Source organism: Polypterus senegalus, chromosome 11 (assembly GCF_016835505.1).
Source record: "Polypterus senegalus isolate Bchr_013 chromosome 11, ASM1683550v1, whole genome shotgun sequence".
Lineage (NCBI taxonomy): Eukaryota > Metazoa > Chordata > Cladistia > Polypteriformes > Polypteridae > Polypterus > Polypterus senegalus.
In genome coordinates this window covers 64,550,411-64,570,523 of record NC_053164.1, presented here as the reverse complement: position 1 = coordinate 64,570,523, position 20,113 = coordinate 64,550,411, and the positions used below count along the sequence as shown (strand labels likewise).

General features: G+C 41.1%; 1 protein-coding gene across 4 annotated transcripts in view; it reads right to left on the bottom strand.

Annotated features, from left to right (window-relative positions):
• Window positions 1-335: 335 nt before the first annotated feature.
• The window catches only part of LOC120539103, a 45,117-nt gene continuing 25,339 nt past the window's right edge, over window positions 336-20,113 (bottom strand). Inside the window, exons 2-9 of one of the 4 annotated variants that reach the window (XR_005635554.1) lie at window positions 12,037-12,299; window positions 11,630-11,820; window positions 11,408-11,501; window positions 11,061-11,260; window positions 10,198-10,344; window positions 2,045-2,488; window positions 1,085-1,233; window positions 336-362 (exon numbers count right to left, since the gene is read on the bottom strand). Coding sequence is in view for 1 of the 4 variants with exons in the window: in XM_039768865.1 (XP_039624799.1) it covers window positions 2,478-2,488; window positions 10,198-10,344; window positions 11,061-11,260; window positions 11,408-11,501; window positions 11,630-11,820; window positions 12,037-12,299 (906 nt within the window). In the remaining 3 variants the exon portion in view is untranslated. Of the gene's footprint in view, window positions 363-885; window positions 925-1,084; window positions 1,234-1,938; window positions 2,489-10,197; window positions 10,345-11,040; window positions 11,261-11,407; window positions 11,502-11,629; window positions 11,821-12,036; window positions 12,300-20,113 lie in introns of those variants that run through there. The other 3 variants (XR_005635555.1, XR_005635553.1, XM_039768865.1) reach the window with 3 other exon arrangements.

The window sequence follows — 20,113 nt, the reverse complement described above, 5'->3', positions numbered from 1 at the left end:
TGCTGGTTTTTATGGTTGATCTTGGAATAAAAAGCAAAGTAACGTTTGAGAAAAGAAATGTTGGGAGCAGACACTCGAAAAAACAGGCAGGGTGTAAAATACTCAAAGCCTTCTAATTATTTAATAGAATCTTGAAATCAATCCTAAGTGAGACAGACAGCCAGTGTAATGAGACCGAGACAAAAAGGCCAACACCTCGTGATCACTTGCCAAAGATACAGCAGATCAGACCAGAGATTGAGATGGAGGATTCTAGAAGTGCCAGGAGGGCCAGCCGCTACTTCAACATGGCACACATCTCTCCGTCCTTCTTCTTTAACTGCTGCCCCATAACACGAGCGGACTCTTCTACTTCACTGTAACTGTTAAACACATCAACACAGTAGATATTCACTCATGGAGTTCAAACATTAATAAAGTGTACTCTTACTTCTTCTTCTGCCTCCTTTCTTGGTTCACCTGTAGATCAATTATTACCAAAGTAAACCATCACAATAGATAAACGTCAGCTTAGAGTAACGTCTAACTAATAATATTATTCTTAATTGTGTTTTTTTTGTTTTTTTTTGTTGGATTTTGAAAGAACCCCAACTTAACTGTCATTACATGTAACATCATTTTTTTCCTTTTACATTACGCATATATTACACATTGTGTTATAATCTCTGTATATCTGAACTTCTAATGTGATGTGCTCAGGTGTCAGTACTTACATGAAAATATCTTTGTTTTTCACTCCTGCCTTAGTTTTGTATTAATTTAAAATTAAGTCTCAGTTCTTTCAAAATCCAACAACAAAGCACAGTAACTTAAGAACATAAATGTTTTTTTGTAAAACAGAACAACATCCCTGTTTAGTGACTGCTGGTACTGATGCTCCTCAGTCTCTGTGTTTGTGAGGATTCACACTCTGAGGCTTTCTGTCTAAAATTAAAAAGCCGTGTTAGTTACTGGACAGAGTGAGCAGACATACAGTACAGTATTCAAGCCAGCAAAATATTACAGATCAAGTAATAAATATGGGGAGGCTTTGCAGGAATTGTACAGAAATTACTTTTGAAAGTGGAAGCCTCAGTAGTCTTACCTGCAGAAATAGCAAATCTAACAAGAACTGCACATCTTCTTGAACTGGAAATCTTAAAAGCAGAAGAAAAGAACATCCAGTTGTGTCTCAGAATGCGGGTACACTGGCATCTGTTCAGTCACATGGAAGGCTGGATACCACTGGGCATCCTGTAGGGTCAAGAGAAATAATACAGTAAAGTGGCATTGTACTTCTAACTGCAGCAATAAGAAATAAGTTATCTCTAAGGAGCAAGGCTCCTCCATTATATTCAGTTAAATGTATGTATGTGAACTTCTATAAGATTATAACACGTGACAACAGCAGGTGCCCAGCCTGTCACTGTGCCACATCAGACGCACACCACACTTCTCTGATGGCTTTGGATATAAATTTTAAAATTGCCTGTTTTCAACCATGGAATTTTTTTCTACTAAATAAGGTTAAAGAAATCCATTAATAATTTGTAATGCTATTATCTGTGATCCAGTGGCTGAGACCCTCGGTGTCCTTCCTGGCTGTGTGACTCACCAAGCAGATCCCACTCGGTGTTCTCATCCTGCAGAGCCTCCTCAGCCTTTGTTGTCCATTCCTGAGTGGTCCTGGTGGTGATTGGCAGCTGCTGGACAATCAGTTTATATGCGGCTATGAGCTGTAACAAATTAGGGTCTGATTGGCATGAAGGTGGCAAAGCACCAGAGTTCTATGCCTCAAGTCCAGGGTCTTGTTTTCCTTTCCTGTATATTCTACAACATGCTAAAAAATCGGTGAGGGTGGAGGAAAGTGAAACAGGGTCAAACACCCCAAAAACTGACAAAAGTACGAGGGGATGGTCAGTAGAGAAGTTGCTTCTTACAGAATATAATGTGTCTGTTGTGATTCGCTGTGTCTGCTGCAGGGGGACGTAAAGTGTCGATACAATGGTGTGTGAAAACTCTCACCATATAATAAGGGTGTAAGCTCAACATTCACGTCTCATACCTGTGCTTTAATAGTGGTGTCCGCTGTTGCACCATTTTTCATTCACAACGATGGCAAGTCCGCCTTCTTTCTTCCTACTGCTTTCACTTCTTCTGTCCATCCACACAATTTTAAATCCATCCGGTGCACCCACAGAGTCCGCTGTTTCAGCTCTAAGCCTCGTCTCACTGAAACACATTAGACTGCTGAGTTTGTATTCCCTTTGGCACCCGACCAGCGTTTGATTTTATGTTGCCCATGATGACCGATGGCAGCTACGGTCTGTGCTTCTTTTCTTGTTGTGGAGTCGGACACCTGCTCTCTTTTCCTCAGCGTCCACTCTGTAGCTCTGCTGGCAGCCCAGCAATTTGATCAGGCACTCTGGGAGACGAAGGGCGCAGGTCTGGCAGTTGCTGTCGCAGGTAGGAGAGTCAAAGCTTCCTCACCACTTCGGTTATCCACGTTCTCCAGGAAAGAAACAAAAAAGAAATAACCATAAAGAAAACCAAACCTGGGTGTTGCTGTTGCATGTGGCCTGTCGTGGCAGCTTTTTAAAATCCATGCATTGCCTGAATGGACAATTATGTGAAAGTTGAATTTTTTTTTTCTTTTAATTGATACAAAATATGACAAACCCCCACGTTTCAGTGCTAAACTCAAACCAGTAATGTCTTTTAGTATTAGAGAAGTGAATAGAGATGTGTGGTTTCTAGCTGACTGAATTTGAATCTCTATGCAGTTTCCATGTCTGCTCTTTTATTTTTATTTTCTCCACTTCTCTAAAGATGCTCAGGTTTAGTGCCCTGGCAAATCTAACTTGTGTTGGTGTGGTGGTGGACTTGAATGTGAGTGGAGGTGGTGATGGGACGGCCATTACACATGTTCGGCGTTTTGATTTCTGCCTTTGTTTCTCTTTTGTCCCTCCGAGGTGTTTAGTTCAAAGACAGTCGTGGGGATGGTGATGGGCCGGCCATTAAAAGAATACTAAAGAGTCAGTCAGGCTTTACGAGTCTGATTAGTAAAAGAGAAAAACGAACTGAAGTCCATCAGCTTGGAGAAGAGTCTTAGAGAATACGAGCTGAGAACAAATACTGAGATATAGTGAGAGAAAACGGCAGTGCTGCCATGAAGTACCTCGCCTTTAAGAGTATAAATTATATGTTGTTAACTGGTAAAGGTTGGCAGTCAGTATCAGTATTTACACACACGGCCTCAAACCTACTTAACCCAATGCAGACAGCAGACATTTACGTGAATTGCTTGGATGAACACTTAAATGTGTGTCTTTTCTCCATTTAACCTGTGTGAAATATGACAAACTCCCATGTTTCAGTAATGTCTGTTAGTGAGTATTAGAGAAGTTAAGAGATTTGTGGTTTGTGTTCCTGCCTTACAGTTCTGTCAGAATGAGTTTGAATCTCAGCCTGTTTTTTGAAGTCTCTATGCAGTTTCCATGTCTGCTCTTTTATCCTGATTTCTTCCATTCTCTAAAGATGCTCAGGTTTAGTGGTCTGGCAAATCTAACTTGTCTTGGTGTGGTTGTGGACTTGAATGTGAGTGTACCCTATGGTGGTCTATAGCTGGCTCCTGCCCTGTACTGGTACTCTGGTTTTATTCTTGTACCCCCAATAACTTTTTGTTTTGCACTGGACCACAGTGGTGAGGTGGAAGTTAAGGTCTATTTGGTGACTGCTACATGAAGGTGTATCATGCAGATCCCAACCAGGCTCTGTGGGTCACTCCTGTGTCCTCCCTTTATATGAACAACCCTGTCAGGACTGTGCCCAAACTTGACATCATTTACAGACTGAAATCAAAGGCTTCTTCTTTATGGGCACCATCAGCGTGGCACTGCCAGATCTAAACACTAGTGTGGTGAATTGGTCGTGTACTGAAGTGACTTTAGCTGCAGGTGGAAGTCCCATTTTATTTATGGTGTGTCGGAAGCTCCACACAGACTCATTGCAAGGTTTGGGGCAGCCATACGTATATTTGGTATCCTGGCTGCAAAGTCGCAAAAACAGAACTGAGGGAATAAGGAAAAGATGGAGGCTTTTGAAGGGGAAGACAGGAAGTGAAGTCGGAGAGGTCGCGCTCATAAGGGTGTGTCGCTACCCGATCTGCGTGCTTGCCCGATTTGCGCGTGCAGGCGTATTGAAAGCCTAACATGCCGTAAAGTGTTCACGCATGCGTTAAACAGATTGGGCAGCACCGTAAAGTGTGTGATGACGTAGCCTTTCAATATGCACGCGTGCACAAATCGGGCTGGCAACGGGTACCAGGTAGTGACACACACCACATGCACTAAATGAAAAACACAAAATGTCCACATTATGGCACGGCTCAATCTGAACTGTGCATGCCAATTCACAACTTGACAATACGGTATATTCATTTTAGTTCCACATAAGTTTACCATATATAAAATATTCATCCTGCAAAATAAACGAAGCAGCTTTCATGGCATAATATTGACGTTCAAAGTTTGATCACCGTAAGGGGAAGCATAGCTGTGCACACTTGAGGAGCCCCAATTAGGGCGAAACACATGTTGTGAATTTTTTGTATTATTTCAAAGGTACTGTGTGTGTGTGTGTGTATGTATATATATATATATATATATATATATATATATATATATATATATATATATATATATATATGGTTGAAATAGTTTTACTGTCAAATAATGCAAAGAGTACGTGACACGTGTTTCGCCCTAATTCTGGGCTCATCAGGCGTACAAACTCACTGCACTCCCTCTTGGGAATCGAACCTCAGGCGTCTATATGATCTGCTTCTTGCAACTGAGATGGCGCCGTGGCGGACGTTAGCCGACTTGCTGACCAACCACAAGCGTTACCTGATAGGTAACCACCCATACAATCAGATTGTGATTCAGACTATGAATGCCTTGAATATATATATATATATATACACACACAAACACAGCGCATCACTTTTTCCACATTGTTATGTTACAGCCTTATTCCAAAATGGATTACATTCATTTTTTTCCTCAGAATTCTACACACAACACCTCATAATGACAACGTGAAAAAAGTTTACTTGAGATTTTTGCAAATTTATTAAAACTACTGAGAAATCCCATGTCCATAAGTATTCACAGCCTTTGCTCAATACTTTGTCGATGTCCCTTTGGCAGCAATTACAGCCTCAAGTCTTTTTGAATATGATGCCACAAGCTTGGCACACCTATCCTTGGCCAGTTTCGCCCATTCCTATTTGCAGCACCTCTCAAGCTCCATCAGGTTGGATGTGAAGCGTCGGTGCACAGCCATTTTAAGATCTCTCCAGAGATGTTCAATCGGATTCAAGTCTGGGCTCTGGCTGGGCCACTCAAGGACATTCACAGAGTTGTCCTGAAGCCACCCCTTTGATATCTTCGCTGTGTGCTTAGGGTCGTTGTCCTGCTGAACGATGAACCGTCGCCCCAGTCTGGGGTCAAGAGCGCTCTGGAGCAGGTTTTCATCCAGGATGTCTCTGTACATTGCTGCAGTCATCTTTCCCTTTATCCTGACTAGTCTCCCAGCTCCTGATGCTGCCACCACCATGCTTCACTGTAGGGATGGTATTGGCCAGGGGCCTCATGTAGAACGCCGAGTGTAGAACTCGCACTATAACATGGCGTAAGCACAAAAGCCGAAATGTGCTTACGCACAGAAAAATCCACATGCAGGAATCTGTGTGTACTCCAACTTCCACGTTCTTTCGTTACATAAATCCCGATCAGCGTGAAAACTAACGCTCGTGCACGCATTATGTAACGCCCCAAATCCTCCCAGAATTACGCCTCTTTGAATATGCAAATCAATATAAATCGCCCTTAAGCTCAGCCTTCTCTGAAAAGACAATGGGAAAAGCACGGGGGAAAATATAAGAATTTCAGCGAATACCAAGTGGAGGCAAAGGACAAACATACTATTTGTTCAAATAAACCGTGGTATAATCAAAAAAATGAAGTTGATCGAGTGACATAGCGTGTTGGAGAAACTTGAAAGCTCACATTCACAAAATCGCACAGTGCCGGAAATAAAAAAGAAGTCACATATCAAAGTCGCCGTGAAAAGCCGAGTTGTAGCCCACCGTCTGAGTGTCATATGAAAGTTTATTAGGGTACAGAGAAAAAAGGCACACGGTGGAGAAAAAGCACGAAATGTCAACTTCAATCTCGACATTTCCACTTTAATCACGTAGATTATTTTGTCATTAAAGTAGAACATTATAAACTTCATCTTAAAATCGTTTAATTAACCAGTTTCTCAAATCACATCGTAATTAAAGTAGCACGTTAAATGCTTTGTTTTGTATTTGATCTTCTACTCGTATGTGATCTAAGTGTGTGAATCACTACTTGCTTCTTAAACTGGCTCTCTTCCTCCAACTGGACACAGAGTCCATTACATTCGTGACATTACAGCTCTCTGAATAACTCAAATACTGAGATGTATACGTGATGTCATTTTCATGATGATAGGAGCTAAAGCACGTTATTAAACATGTGTTTCATGAGCCTCGTGCTCATGACAAGCATTTAACTTTTGCTGAAATTTGTCGCTGTGTTTTTAGCTGTGTTATTTTCTCTTTCTGTTTTATATTCAATATATATTGGCGTAGCCGTCACTGCAGTCAGTGCTTTTCTTTCCCAAGTAACCGATCGCCACACAATCAGCTCTGTAATAGACGTTAAGCCATCTGTAAGCTTAGCGCCGATTCTTCAAAACGTTTAAAGAACATTGAAATATCTTTATAGTACATGTTTAAGTATTCTATCCTTCACGACACTCCCAGTGAAGAATATAGATTATTTAAATGAAGTTAAAGTTTTATGTGTATAATTTAACAAACATATTTTGCTGCATTTCACCTTAAAAATGATATCGTCATCATATGTAAATACGCTCTTTATAAAGTGGCCCAGGTTGTGAGATATTATAACTGTAGTGCAAGTTTACAGTGAGGTGATTGTACTTATAAGTCCACACAGTTCTACAAGGAGCAATTGATTGAGTGCATTTAAAGTTCTTTGGATTAAACTGTTTTGAACCGCAAGGTCCGTACAGGAAAGGCTTTAAAATGTTTTGCAGTGGCAGAGACAGCGTGTCCTTAAAGCTGTATACGATAATTCTCTTTCCGATCAGCTGCTGCTGTGATTCACACTCAGATACAGTGATATAAATACTCTGAGTCGTGCAGTGAGAGTAATATGGAAAAAGATGATCCGCTGTGGCAACTCCTAACGGGAGGAGCTGAAAGAAGAAGAAGAAGAAGAAGTGAGAGTAACAACGCTAAAGCAGTTATGGTATTTGGAATACTATGGCTGTTCCCTGGACCATTATATTGTTTTGAGTTAATTACAATCAGATGCATTACACTAATAAACAATATGCGGTTAGTTTCTGTGTATTTATAAAGCCGCGTCAGGAAAATAATGAGTAATCACACAAGAACAGTACCATTGCTTTGACGCTGGGTGCCGCCAGTTTGCAAAACCGAGCGGAGAACTTGCGTACGACAAGGCATGAGGTACCGTGGAAAAGTGCGTGGCTTTACGCCAAGTGTAGGTTTTATACATCGCGATTTGAACGTGGAAAAGTTCTTACGCAACATTTCTGTGCGTACGCACCGTTTATACATGAGGGCCCAGGAGTGGAAAGGTCAGCTGCAGGTAGGGCGACTCTCCTGTTGAGAAGCCCGATGGGAGAAGCAGCTGATTCACCAGGTAAAAGACCCCGGGCTTTGTGTTTCTAAAGGAGTGCTTCATGCCATTGTTTTAACCTCATTTTAAAGGATTCATTTATTTATTTTTATTTTTTAAACCTCCACTTCTGTTTTTAATGGATTATTTAAGGAAGATTTTGAAACGCACTGAACTTATTTGGACACTTTGTTTTTGTTCTTGTTTTAATAAAAGCACTTTTACATCATCCCCTTGTTTCATTGTTATGCCTCACTGCCGAGTTCCTCGACATTACCGATGGTGCAGGGTTCAAGGGCTCCCGTAAGGACGATGGGAGCATGGATTAAACCCGCACCCTCCGTCTGTCACTGATATTAGTATAGTTAATTAGCCCAATGATGCTTTAGCATTACACATCTGGTTTCAGAATATGCTACTTTACGTTTGTTGTTCTATTATGAACTTTATTTTAAACAGGTGGGCCCAACATATGGCCGCAAAATGATGAAAGGTTATCTGTCCACGAAAGGGATACATGCTGCAGAAGGACGAATTGGGTCAATTTTAAGAGAGGTGCATCAACCTTATCATGGAGCAAGATGCCAAGTATGGTATTTGGTAATCTTGTGCCAGAACTGTATGCAAAAGTCATATTTGTGATATAACACCTGTAATGGCAGTTCTGTCTCACCGAATAGAGTTTGAACTGGTGGACACTTCTTCAGCTAATGAGAAAATCTTTCTTTATCCTATTTGCTGTCATTTATTCTTGTGACTTTTTTTTTAATCCCACACTATACCATGCTGAATACATGGGGCACAAGCTTCACCTGGACCAGAATGAAAAACTTGTGATGTTTGGGGTCACCCGTGTTTTAGCAAAAAGATTGTGAGTCACTCCACAATGCCGATCAAAAACAACTTGATCATCTGTGAAGATGTTTTAAGGTAATACAACCTCACAAACCTGTTATTTTATTACTGACTTAACAGTGTTTAGATGGACATGTAGTAATGAAGTGTCAAGTCCTATTGGGCTCTGTGAAATCACAGTTATCTGTTTTTAACTGGCACAAAAATATTACAATATTTGAATTTAAAATAGAAATCCACATGATGTTTCTGGTGTCATGTCCTGGACTATAAAACATTAACTTACCAAACATTTTGATCAGTATTTCAACTTAAGGTTGACAAATGTATATGGTGTTTAGATGAAAAGTGAGAAAAATAAAATCGAATTGCACGTGAATCAGAACTCACATTTGTTGCACGGTTAAACTGGTCATTTATGAATAGAACAAAGTTCTTGGGTTTCCACATTTTTCATTTGTACTGACACACATCTACAAAGTCTGAACAGGACAGTGACCTTACAAAGAAATGTAAGGCATTCTGGGTAGGAATGGTGCCAACAACCTAATAAATAACACAAATTAACACGAATGGGTACATTCAACATTAATAATGTCAAAATAACCCCTTTAACTGGTCAAAAATCAAAATACTTTGAAAAGACCGTAAAATGTTCCTTATTGGTCCTGTACCAGGCCTGCAGTGATTACCTATGGTATGTGGGACCAGGTGCGAGTGGACCATGGAAAGGAATTTTATTTGACCCTGTTCATGCAGGAGATGCTGTCACATCATCGCTTCAATCAGGAGAGACCACCATATTTACAGACTTCATCCACAAGAGTAAGATTTTCGTACCATTAATAAAAGCTGAAATTCTTATACTTCTATTTACATACTTGTAAAACATATTTAAGAGATGTTTCTGCTAACTCAGAACCACACAGTTGAAAGGCTTTGGCCTGAGATCAACTCCAGCTGATGGACCAGGAGGAGACAGATATGGAGGACAACCGTGTGCGTTACTGTGTGTCCAACCTGACCTGCCAGCTGTGCCACATTGGTCTTGCAAGTGTGGCAGAATCATGGAATGCTCATAGAATCCCAGGTAAAAACAAGTGTGAGAATGATTACAGTCCTGATAATGACAAACGTTTAAACACCTGCTCTTACTTTGAGAAGAATAGACATACCAAATCACTTTGTGGAACCTGGGTGTGTAAGAAGGATTTCTCCAGCGCTCTTACCACATGCACTTGAAGCTGCAGACCTTTACAGGCAGCACTTGGGATCTGCACTCAAAGAATATTCAACTTTTGGAGCTGATCCCTTCACAACAGAACAGGACAAACTAAGAACGGAGAGTAATTTTGCGGAAAAATATCCTGACGTTTCACATTTGTTTTTTCATTTTACAAAGAAGCTCTGCTCTTTCTCATAAATATAACTCGGGGAAATGTATGAACTGCTGCATCTGAAAACTGAACACAGGAACAATCAACTGTAAATGTAAACCTGTGTGTGTGTGTGTGTGTGTGTGTGTGTGTGTGTGTGTGTGTGTGTGTGTGTACACCACATTACTGATCTGTAAAAAATGATTTCAACACAGAAAATGCACCTGTTAGACCAGTAACTTCTATACCACCGCTGTTGGCCTCCCTGCGTTTTGCACAATGCGGAGATGTCTCTAGCCACTGCTCCACACATGTCTTGCAGCCAATAATGCTTCTGCAGCACCGTGACAGCACTGGTTCCTCAATGATGTCTGCAAAAGTAAATCAGAAAAATTACACTGTTATCCATTTACCTAGAACTTGGTTCAAACTGTATGTTCCCAGTCTGTCTTATGACATTCATTTACAGACCACACATACCGATATATACTGAAAGTTTTTGGTGCAGTAATTCCTCTTGCTCATGCTGGTCTGAGAAAGTCCCTCTCTATAATTACTTTCAATGTAATTGATGGGGGACAAAATCCGTCCTCTTCAGGTGCAAAAACTGCTTTTACATTTATTGTTAAAAAGGGGAATAGGTTTTCTTAACTGAGGTCTGTGGGCACGAAGAACAATAGAAATCCACTTTTTTTTTTTTGGCACACCAAATTTTTGCTTGATTTAATGTAGGCAGCTGCAGCCCCATTTTAACTTTGAACTTTTAGGTTTTGCATGACTGTGGAACTTCTCACCCATCACTTAACACTGTAATCAGTTTGAAAAGCTATATTTTCGTAGTCAAGACAGCAGGGACAACTTCAGCTCCACTAAATGTGCATATGAGCTTGGGACTATTATGTTATAGTAGAGCTGCATCTTGATTGTCCCAAGTCTCTAAATGGACGCTGCTAAGTAAAGAGCTAACTTGTTAAAAATAAGTTTGACCAAAATATTGCTTGCATGTGGTTTAATATTTTTACAATTAACAGTGCTATAAAATATTAGTTTAGATGTAGTGCAATTACTTTGCAAATTGTGAACATACTCCTACAAACCACACAGCTAAATCCCTCCTTGATGGTCTGCAGTTTGGGAGCAGTGAGTACGACTCTCTGAGTAACTGCAAGATCCGTGATCTCTCTGATTGCTGCTGTAACAGCTGGTAGACTTTGAGATGCCATCACCAACTCTTCTATTTTGCCACCGACTTCTCCCAAACCAGCACTGTCATCATCTTTACGGTTGCTACAAATACAAATGGAAAATCAAATGTCAATGGGTACTGACTGGCTTAAAGGTACGTACCTGTATTGATAGATGTGGTGATGTCTTACTGCTATGAGATTATTGCTGTTCATCCTATAGCATGTAAATGTGTACTGATTTACATACCTCAGTCTCCTCCTCTTTGTTCCCTGGAGGCTATTAAAGTCTTGTTCAGGTACAGCAAGAACTTTTCGTGCATTTTGTTTCCAGTACTGTGATCCTATGGATGAAAAACAAAACCGAAGAAAACTGCTTAGAAGCTAATACCCTAAAACTAAATATTACAAAGAATCTGGTAAGTGTCCCTCCATAGGATATTATGGGTTTAGCTGTAATACTGTGGCTCACCTGTTGTGCCTTCTGACTCCAGAATTGCATTGCCCTGTGCATCTGTCAAAATTATGGGCTTGTAATTGCCAATGGCATCTTGAACTTTTCCTACTCTCCCCTGAAGTGTAGCCTCACATTCTAAAAATCGTACAACCACCATTCTGTTGGGAATCAGCCTCCCACCAACCACCTCTGCAAGGTACACTGATCTGTAAAACAAAACGTTATTTTACACTTCTTGTAAAAGGCAGCAGGCCACAAATCCATTTGGTGATTGTTTGCTACTTGGGCCAATTCTACTAGCACAGCTTTGATTCTCTTAACAATTCACCTATCCATGCTCGTCCGGAGAATTATGTTCCTTTACATTTTGTCTGTTCTGTAATTTATATATAACAAATATTCAATAGAACCGATACATCTACCTCTGAAATGTTTTGGAGGTCACAGGGGGACTTGATGTAGCACGTTGGGAATGTGAAGCGGCAGCTGCCGCCACAGCCGGTGCTCGCATAAATGCGAAACGCTGACCGCTGGAACCTGCTGCTGGCATTGATTCCATATCTTCTCCGTGGACCTCATAGTGACCTCTGGGTGTCAGGTCTAACGTGCTGAAAACACCAGAGGCTCCTCCGGGGAACATGGCCACGTTTGAGTCATCCGTGATGTACAGAGTGTGTGCTGACACCTGTTTAAGAAAACTTTCTGTAAATCATGTTATCCTCCTAACACGTGTTACACTTGTGCGCACGGTTAATACTATAATTAGCTAGTAACTAGTACCCGGTAAAAGTCAATGAGCCATCATTCACACATTTACACACTTTCAAAATGCTAGCACTATAAAAACTGCAAGACTTAGTGTTGGTAAATTAAATCACGATGTTAGCTGTTTCGCAGTAAGTAACAATAATAATGCTCATAAAAGAACTGCAGCATCAATGAAACAAAGTTTGTATTTTTACCTGAAAGATGCGACTCAGTTTTTCTGCAGTCATGTCCTCGTCCCGGAGTGTCACTCTTTTACTGTTACGAAAAACAACGTAATGGTCCATTCTCTGCTGATACGAGTGTTAGGCCTGATCGATGTGTTGTGAGGGGGAGTGTTCGCACGTGTCGTCAAAAATCGCGCACAAGTACTTCCGGTTTCAGGCAACGAAAATGCGCCTGTTTTGTTGTTTTTGAGCTATTACACTTTCATTATTTGAATCACAAATAAATCCAGAAAAGTATGTGGAATTTTAAATTTATGACTGCTATTTCTTACCATAGATTTAAAAAATACCTCGTTTTCCCTCATTTTATTGTTTAATCAAAATCTGAAAATTCCTTTCATTTTCGTTTTTTCGTTTTTGCTTCTAAAACAAAATTTCAAATACCAAAAAGTACACGGACCGTGCTATGAACTGTCTGACCGGACATCAGTTTTAGCTAAGTGGATGTTAAAAAAAATCAAATGCCTTTAGATCAGTTTTAATGGAATTAAATCCTGTTTTTGTTCACAGACAGAAGGAAAAATCTGCCATTTACTGTAACATTTAAATGGATGTGAAAGAGTAGATGTGTGAGGCCGACATGAATATCGTGGAGGAGAGGACTATACATGTTGAGGAGGACTGTGAGTGGGAGAGTGTCCACCCTAAACAGGAGAGTCTGGACATTAAGGAAGAGGAAAGTGAACTCGGGTTATCGAGTATTAAAGAGGAGGATGAAGAGGAGTGTGTCAGCACTGAGGTGGCCAGCTATAGGAGTATGGAGAGTGTCAAGGAAGATGACCTTCATTATGAACATCAAGATGGAGCAGTGACCGGGTTAGTCTCTTCTCATAGCAGACACTCTTCATCTCTGGAGTCTTCTATCAGTGTAAAATATGAATCATTACAGTCTGACACAAAGGGGACTGAAGAAATTTCATCTCCTAAAATTCAGGAAGGTCAGACACCACCTAAGACCTCATCTAAAGCAAGTAAGTGAAAATAAAAATGAGTGTACGTTTCAAGGTCAGGGTTATGGGCCTGAAAGTGCTGTCTTGTGCTTTCTTTTTTTTCCCCAAAGAGAAACTTAAACAGGATTTCAAACTATATTAAACCCACAATAAAACACAGCAGTTTCATTTTGAAAGAAAGATTTTTAAAAGAATATTTCTAGAGTCAGTTGGATGAAGTGATGAACAGTGTACCCAAGGGACAGAAAGTGGTGATTGGAGTGGATTTCAATGAACATGTTGATGAAGGGAACAAATGAGACGAGGAGGTGATGGGTAGGTATGGTGTCAAGGAGAAGAATAAAGAAGGTAAGATGATAGTGGGTTTTACCAGAAGGATGGACATGGCTGTGGTGAATAAGTATTTTAAGAAGAGGGAGGAACATAGGATTACATACAAGAGTGGAGGAAGACGCACACAGGTAGATTACATCCTATGCAGAAGAGTCAATTTGAAGGAGATTAAAGACTGAAAAGTGGTGGCAGGGGAAAGTGTAGTTAAGCAGCATAGGATGGTGGTCTGTAAGATGGCATTGGAGATCAAGAAGAGGAAGAGAGTGAGGCAGAGCCAAAGATCAAGTGGTGGAATTTGAAAAAGGAAGACTGCAAGGTTGAGTTTAGGGAGGAGGTGAGACAGGCACTGGGCGATAGTGAAGAATTACCAGACATTTGGGAAACTACAGTAAAAGTAGTAAGGGTGATAGGAAGAAGGGTGCTTGGTGTGACATCTGGACAGAGGAGGGAGGAAAAGGAAACCTGGTGGTGGAATGGGAACTACATGAGAGTATACAGAGGAAGAGGATAGTCAGAGACATGCAGAAAGTAGACAAGAGTACAAGGAGATAAGGCACAAGGTGAAGAGAGAGGTGGTGAAAGCTAAAGAAAAGGCGTATGATGAGTTGTATGAGAGGTTGGACACTAAGGAGGGAGAAAAGGACTACAGAGAGGGGCCGAGCTGGGAAAAATGTGCAGCAGGTTAGGGTGATAAAGGATAAAGATGGAAACATAATCACAAGCGAGGAGAGTGTGTTGAGCAGATGTAAAGAGTACTTTGAGAGGCTGATGAACGAAGAGAACAAGAGAGAGAGAAGAGGTTGGATGATTTGGAGATAGTGAATCAGGAAGTGCAACAGATTAGCAAGGAGGAAGTAAGGACAGCTATGAAGAGGATGAAGAATGGAAAGGCCGTTAGTCCAGATGACATACCTAGAGAAGCATGGAGGTGCTTAGGAGAGATGGCAGGAGTTTTTACCAGGTTGTTTAATTGAATCTTGGAAAGTGAGAGGATGCCTGAGGAGTGGAGAAGTGTACTGGTGGGCCGATATTTAAGAATAAAGGGGATGTGCAGGACTGTAGAAACTACAGGGGAATACAATTGATGAGCCACAGCATGAAGTTATAGGAAAGAGTAGTGGAAGCTCGGTTAAGAAGTGAAGTGATGATTAGTGAGCAGCAGTATGGCTTCATGCCAAGAAAGAGCACCACAGGTGCAATGTTTGCTCTGAGGGTGTTGATGGAGAAGTATAGAGAAGGCCAGAATGAGATGCATTGCGTCATTGTGGACCGGGAGAAAGCATATGACAGGGTGACTGAGAGGAGCTGTGGTATTGTATGAGGAAGTCGGACGTGTCAGAGAAGTATGTAAGAATTGTACAGGATATGTACGAGGGAAGTGTGACAGTGGTGAGGTCTGCGGTAGGAGTGACGAAGGTGGGATTACATCAGGGATCGGCTCTGAGCCCTTTCTTATTTGCAATGTAGGAGACCCTGGAGAGGTGGAGAGATGCTCTAGAGAGGAGAGGAATGAAGGTCATTAGGAACAAGACAGAATACATGTGTGCAAATGAGAGGAAGGTCAGTGTAATGGTGAGGACGCAGGGAGTAGAGACGGCGAAGGTAGATGAGCTTAAATACTTGGGATCAATAGTGCAGAGTAAAGGGTATTGTGGAAAAGAAGTGAAAAAGAGTGTAGGCAAGATGGAGTGGGTGGAGAAGAGTGTCAGGAGTGATCTGTGACAGACGGGTATCAGCAGGAGTGAAAGGGAAGGTCTACAGGACGGTAGTGAGACCAGCTATGGTATATGGGTTGGAGACTGTGGCACTGGCCAGAAAGCAGGAGACAGAGCTGGAGGTAGCAGAGTTAAAGATGCTAAGATTTTCACTGCGTGTGATGAGGATGGACAGGATTAGAAAGGAGTACATTAGAGGGTCAGCTCAAGTTGAACGGGTGGGAGGCAAAGTCAGAGAGGCAAGATTGTGTTGGTTTGGACATGTGCAGAGTAGAGATGCTGGGTGTATTGGGAGAAGGATGCTAAGGATAGAGCTGCCAGGTAAGAGGAAGGCCTAAGGAGGTTTATGGATGTGGTGAGAGAGGACATACAGGTGATGGGTGAGACAGAGCAAGATGATGAGGACAGAAAGATATGGAAAAAGATGATCCGCTGTGGCGACGGGAGCAGTCGAAAGAAACAGAATTTCACTACATTTTTACAAGTTTAGAAATTTGCTGTTCTTCCATTCTAGTTTGTAACATTATGTAAATATTCTAAAGCTGTTCATGGTGAAAAGTGCTGAACTTATATTTGTAAGAAAAAGGTTTCTGAATTCTTCGGAATTCACTTTATTTCTTTAAAAATTCCTCCAAATATTAGTCTGATCGTCAGTTAAGTCCTAAAAACAGACACCGACAATCCTTTTAAAACTAATAACAATTAGACTTCTCATCATTCCTGACTGTTTAAACCTGAACAGTCCAGTTTGTGACCCCCTGTCTTTACTAACTGGCTGATCCTCCTTTAACTCCAATCATCGCCGCCCAACATTTCCTGCAGCTTCTGCTGTCCAGAGTTTTCAGTTCTTTGATGTCTCTGGGATTCCTTGAATAGTCAGCTCTGGATTCTGATTGGCCAGTCTGGAACAGCAGTTTTCTACTTTTTAAGCCTCTCTCTTGTAGATTTCTTCTGTTGTTTCAGCTCATTGTTTAGTTTCATCACCTGGCTTATATTAAGCTTTCATTGTCCAGACACGGTCCAATCAGATTTCTTTATAACAATTTTTAATTCAGAGTTACATTGATGTCCAGGTCCTTCAGAAGCAAAAAAGCCCAAACTTTGTTTCTACCATGAGGTGTTAGCATTTGTGTGCCGTGCTGTTTTACCTCCAAACCACCATGAAATGGGGACACACACATGATGACGGGCCTTCCAAAGACCCACACACCAGACCAGGGGTGACATTTACAAAACTTTGCATGGATTTGAGGGTGGACATAACTGCATGCCAAAAATAAAAATAAAAAAGGGGAAAATGAGTATACCCCAAAAAAATCTGATTTATAAAACCTGGCACATGCACATTTCTATATAATTTACTTTTTCTAAATCACAATTACTTTTTAAGCATTTACATATGGAGCCTGCTAATCCATCTCATACATATGCTATCATGATGCTGGAGAACTTCATCATTAGCTGGTAGAGCAGCCTCTTCTTCCGGACATGTCGAGACCCCACCTCAAGAATATCTGGCTTTGCACCTGAGAGCGAAAGATCATATGTGGTATTATAATCCCTCTCCTCTGTGCTCTGAGTTTCAGGAAAGTTGTAGGGCAAAACTGTCTGAGCAGGCAGCCACCATCACGTGGCACATGTAATGACGTGATTGCTGTTAAAATGAATAGTTCAGGCCACATGAAACACGGAGGGGTCAGCAGGTTACTTCATCAACACATACTTCACCACGTACAGCACCATCACGTCTGTCAAGGCTATTTTGCCCCAAAATAAATGAATTGCGGGTTGAACGAGGCCAAGGAGACATGACGTTTGTCAGCCGCCTCGTAGATGACTTGCGTATCATTGGATACAGCTGCAGATTGCCTTTTTATGTTGATAGAAACATGTCACGTGTTGTGTGTACACTCACACTGTAAGAAAACTGGATGTAGTGCATCAGCAGTCAGTTGATGGCTTCCAGCACAGCTGGCATAATGGAGTTAAGCTTGGCCAAGATATTGTTGAGCTGTTGGCCTTCTCCCTTCTAGCTGATATAAAGTGATGACAAAACAGAATTTCTTTAATGCAAATATGTATCATTGGCACACTTAAAAGGAACTAAAATACAGCAGTACCTCGGTATACATCCTTAATTCGTTCCAGATCCTTTGACTTGTACCAAACAGGACGTATACCAAACTCATTTTTCCCATAAGAAATAAAGGGAAAATGATTAATCCGTTCCGATGAAAAAAAAAAATCCTATTGTTATTGGCATATTATACCTTGATGGGGTTGTATAAAATCATTTAAACACTGCTTAATACTAAAATACATAAATACAAAAGCAATTAGAATGAAAATGTAACCTCACTTTACTTTTTAATAACATCTTTGTTTTTCACAATCGTAGATACCGTCGTTCTCGGCATACGGTATGCAGCAGCCATGTCCCGGATACGTACACCACCTTCATACTTTTCAACAATCAATTCAAATTTATGCGAAAAAAAAACACAAAATCACGTGAAAATTCACATAGAGTTGTAGCGCGGGTTGTTCACTGAATGCCAGCAACTGGCGTACTGACGCCCGTGGGCAATCATGGCTTTGTTGCGAGAGAGACTTAAACAAGGGTAGCGCGCGGTGTTCTAGCAGGCGAGTCGTATTCCAAATGAAGGTCGTATACCAAGCCAAATTTTTTGGGTCCAAACAGGACGTATACCAAGTTGGACTTATTCCAAAGCGGACGTGTACCGAGGTACCACTGTACAGTCTGTATATCATAGTCATTTGTGAGGTGTAACGTTTGTCACTTCAACGCACCTTATAAGAACAGCTTGGTGAAATGAATTATTATGCTTGCGAGTTGTCATTTATCTGGTTTTGGCTGCATTTTACTGCTTGATCAAGGGTGGCGTCATTTCCCAGTTTCACTGAAATATTATGTAAGCATGGGTCAGAATTGCTCTAAATATACGTTTGTTCTCCTGTCAAGTTTTTTTTTCTCCATTTGTAAATCTCGACTTTTGTATGGGAAGTTGCATATGCACATTTCGAGGTTCACTTTCTGCATACACAGGGTTTATAAATGAGGGCTCAGGACCGTCACTAGCCTACCAGTAGATAGAAACTTTATGGACAAGACGATTAAACGAGGAGGGGCAAAATCAGAATTATTGGAGTTATGGATAATGTTCAGGTTTGTGGAGAAACAACGGCCTTTTTGATTTCCACCCATCTCTAATTTCAGGCTAGAAATGATATGGGCACATAGAATATCAACCAGGGAAAGTGAGAGCGCACGTCAATGTCCAATCATCATCAAGCTGCGTTGCTATTCTGAAAGAGGCGCAGAAAAATTCAAATGTAACCTTTGAAAGATGGAAGATCTTCATTTACTGCCAACTACTCGGTCCATACCACACAAGACCACATCTCTGGTGATCACAAAGGCTCCACAAATTGGTCTTTCTGTTTTCCTGATTTATCTGACCAAGCGTCAGACATCCTTCCCAGGAGGGCAAGCAGCTGTTCACCAAGCCACAACTGGCGCCTAGTGTCCTTGAGTCCTTCATGTCACTGGTTCTTATATTCCAGTACTGCTTAAACATTTCCCAGAATATTGGTACATAATGGCTACTTTGTTTCCTTTGTCACGTGTGTATTTTGTTTATGTACATACACATGGAATTAGAGAGCTGTTGTGAGTGGTCGGGACGTGTGCCTTGCATGCTGCATGTGCTGAGTGTTTCTTGATCCCACAATTGTTTAATAACTGCTTGCATGTCATATTGATCTCCTGATTTGTTTTCTCATATTTACACTCTTGTATTGTCAATGATGGGATTGTGTACCAAAGTCTCTCCATATTTACCAACTCATAAGCAGAACCTGTTGCTTCACCCCTCCCCCCATGTTTTTATTTGATAGAACTCGGTTTACTTTTTTGGATGTCTTGGGGTGGGATCCTGGAGCTACTGTCTACATTATACACGATTGCTGGCAGGACTACAGGTTACACTCCTTTTTTGGCACCTTATGTATTTCATTTGCTGTTCTTCTTTGTTGCTCTCTCTCTTGTCTAATCTCTGTGTGGATTGCAAAGCTGCACTCTTCTGATTGTAAGCATTCGCGTGTTGCTGATCTTTAAACCAAGTTGGCATGGCCTGTTTTAAAGAATTGTCGTTTTTGGTTAAAGTCGTTCATCCAGCTGCCTCGAGGCACTACTGCGTGGCTGCGTCCTCCTCTACTAGTAAAGAATGTGGAGTTTTGGACTTGGTTCATTGTGCTCTGCATCTGAAGGTTCTTTGTTCTGCAAGTGTTTCAGAAGGCAAGTTTAGATAGATAATCCCCAAGGGGAAATTCACTTACTCCAGCAGCAGCAGCAGCAGCGTACTGATAAAAATAATATTAAATTAAAGAGCAATAAGAGAGCAGTGCAAGTTAAAAATACAAGCTGGAGAGTGCCAGGCAGCTCTAACAGTCAATAACTTTGTATAATGTTAACGTGTACCCGGGTAC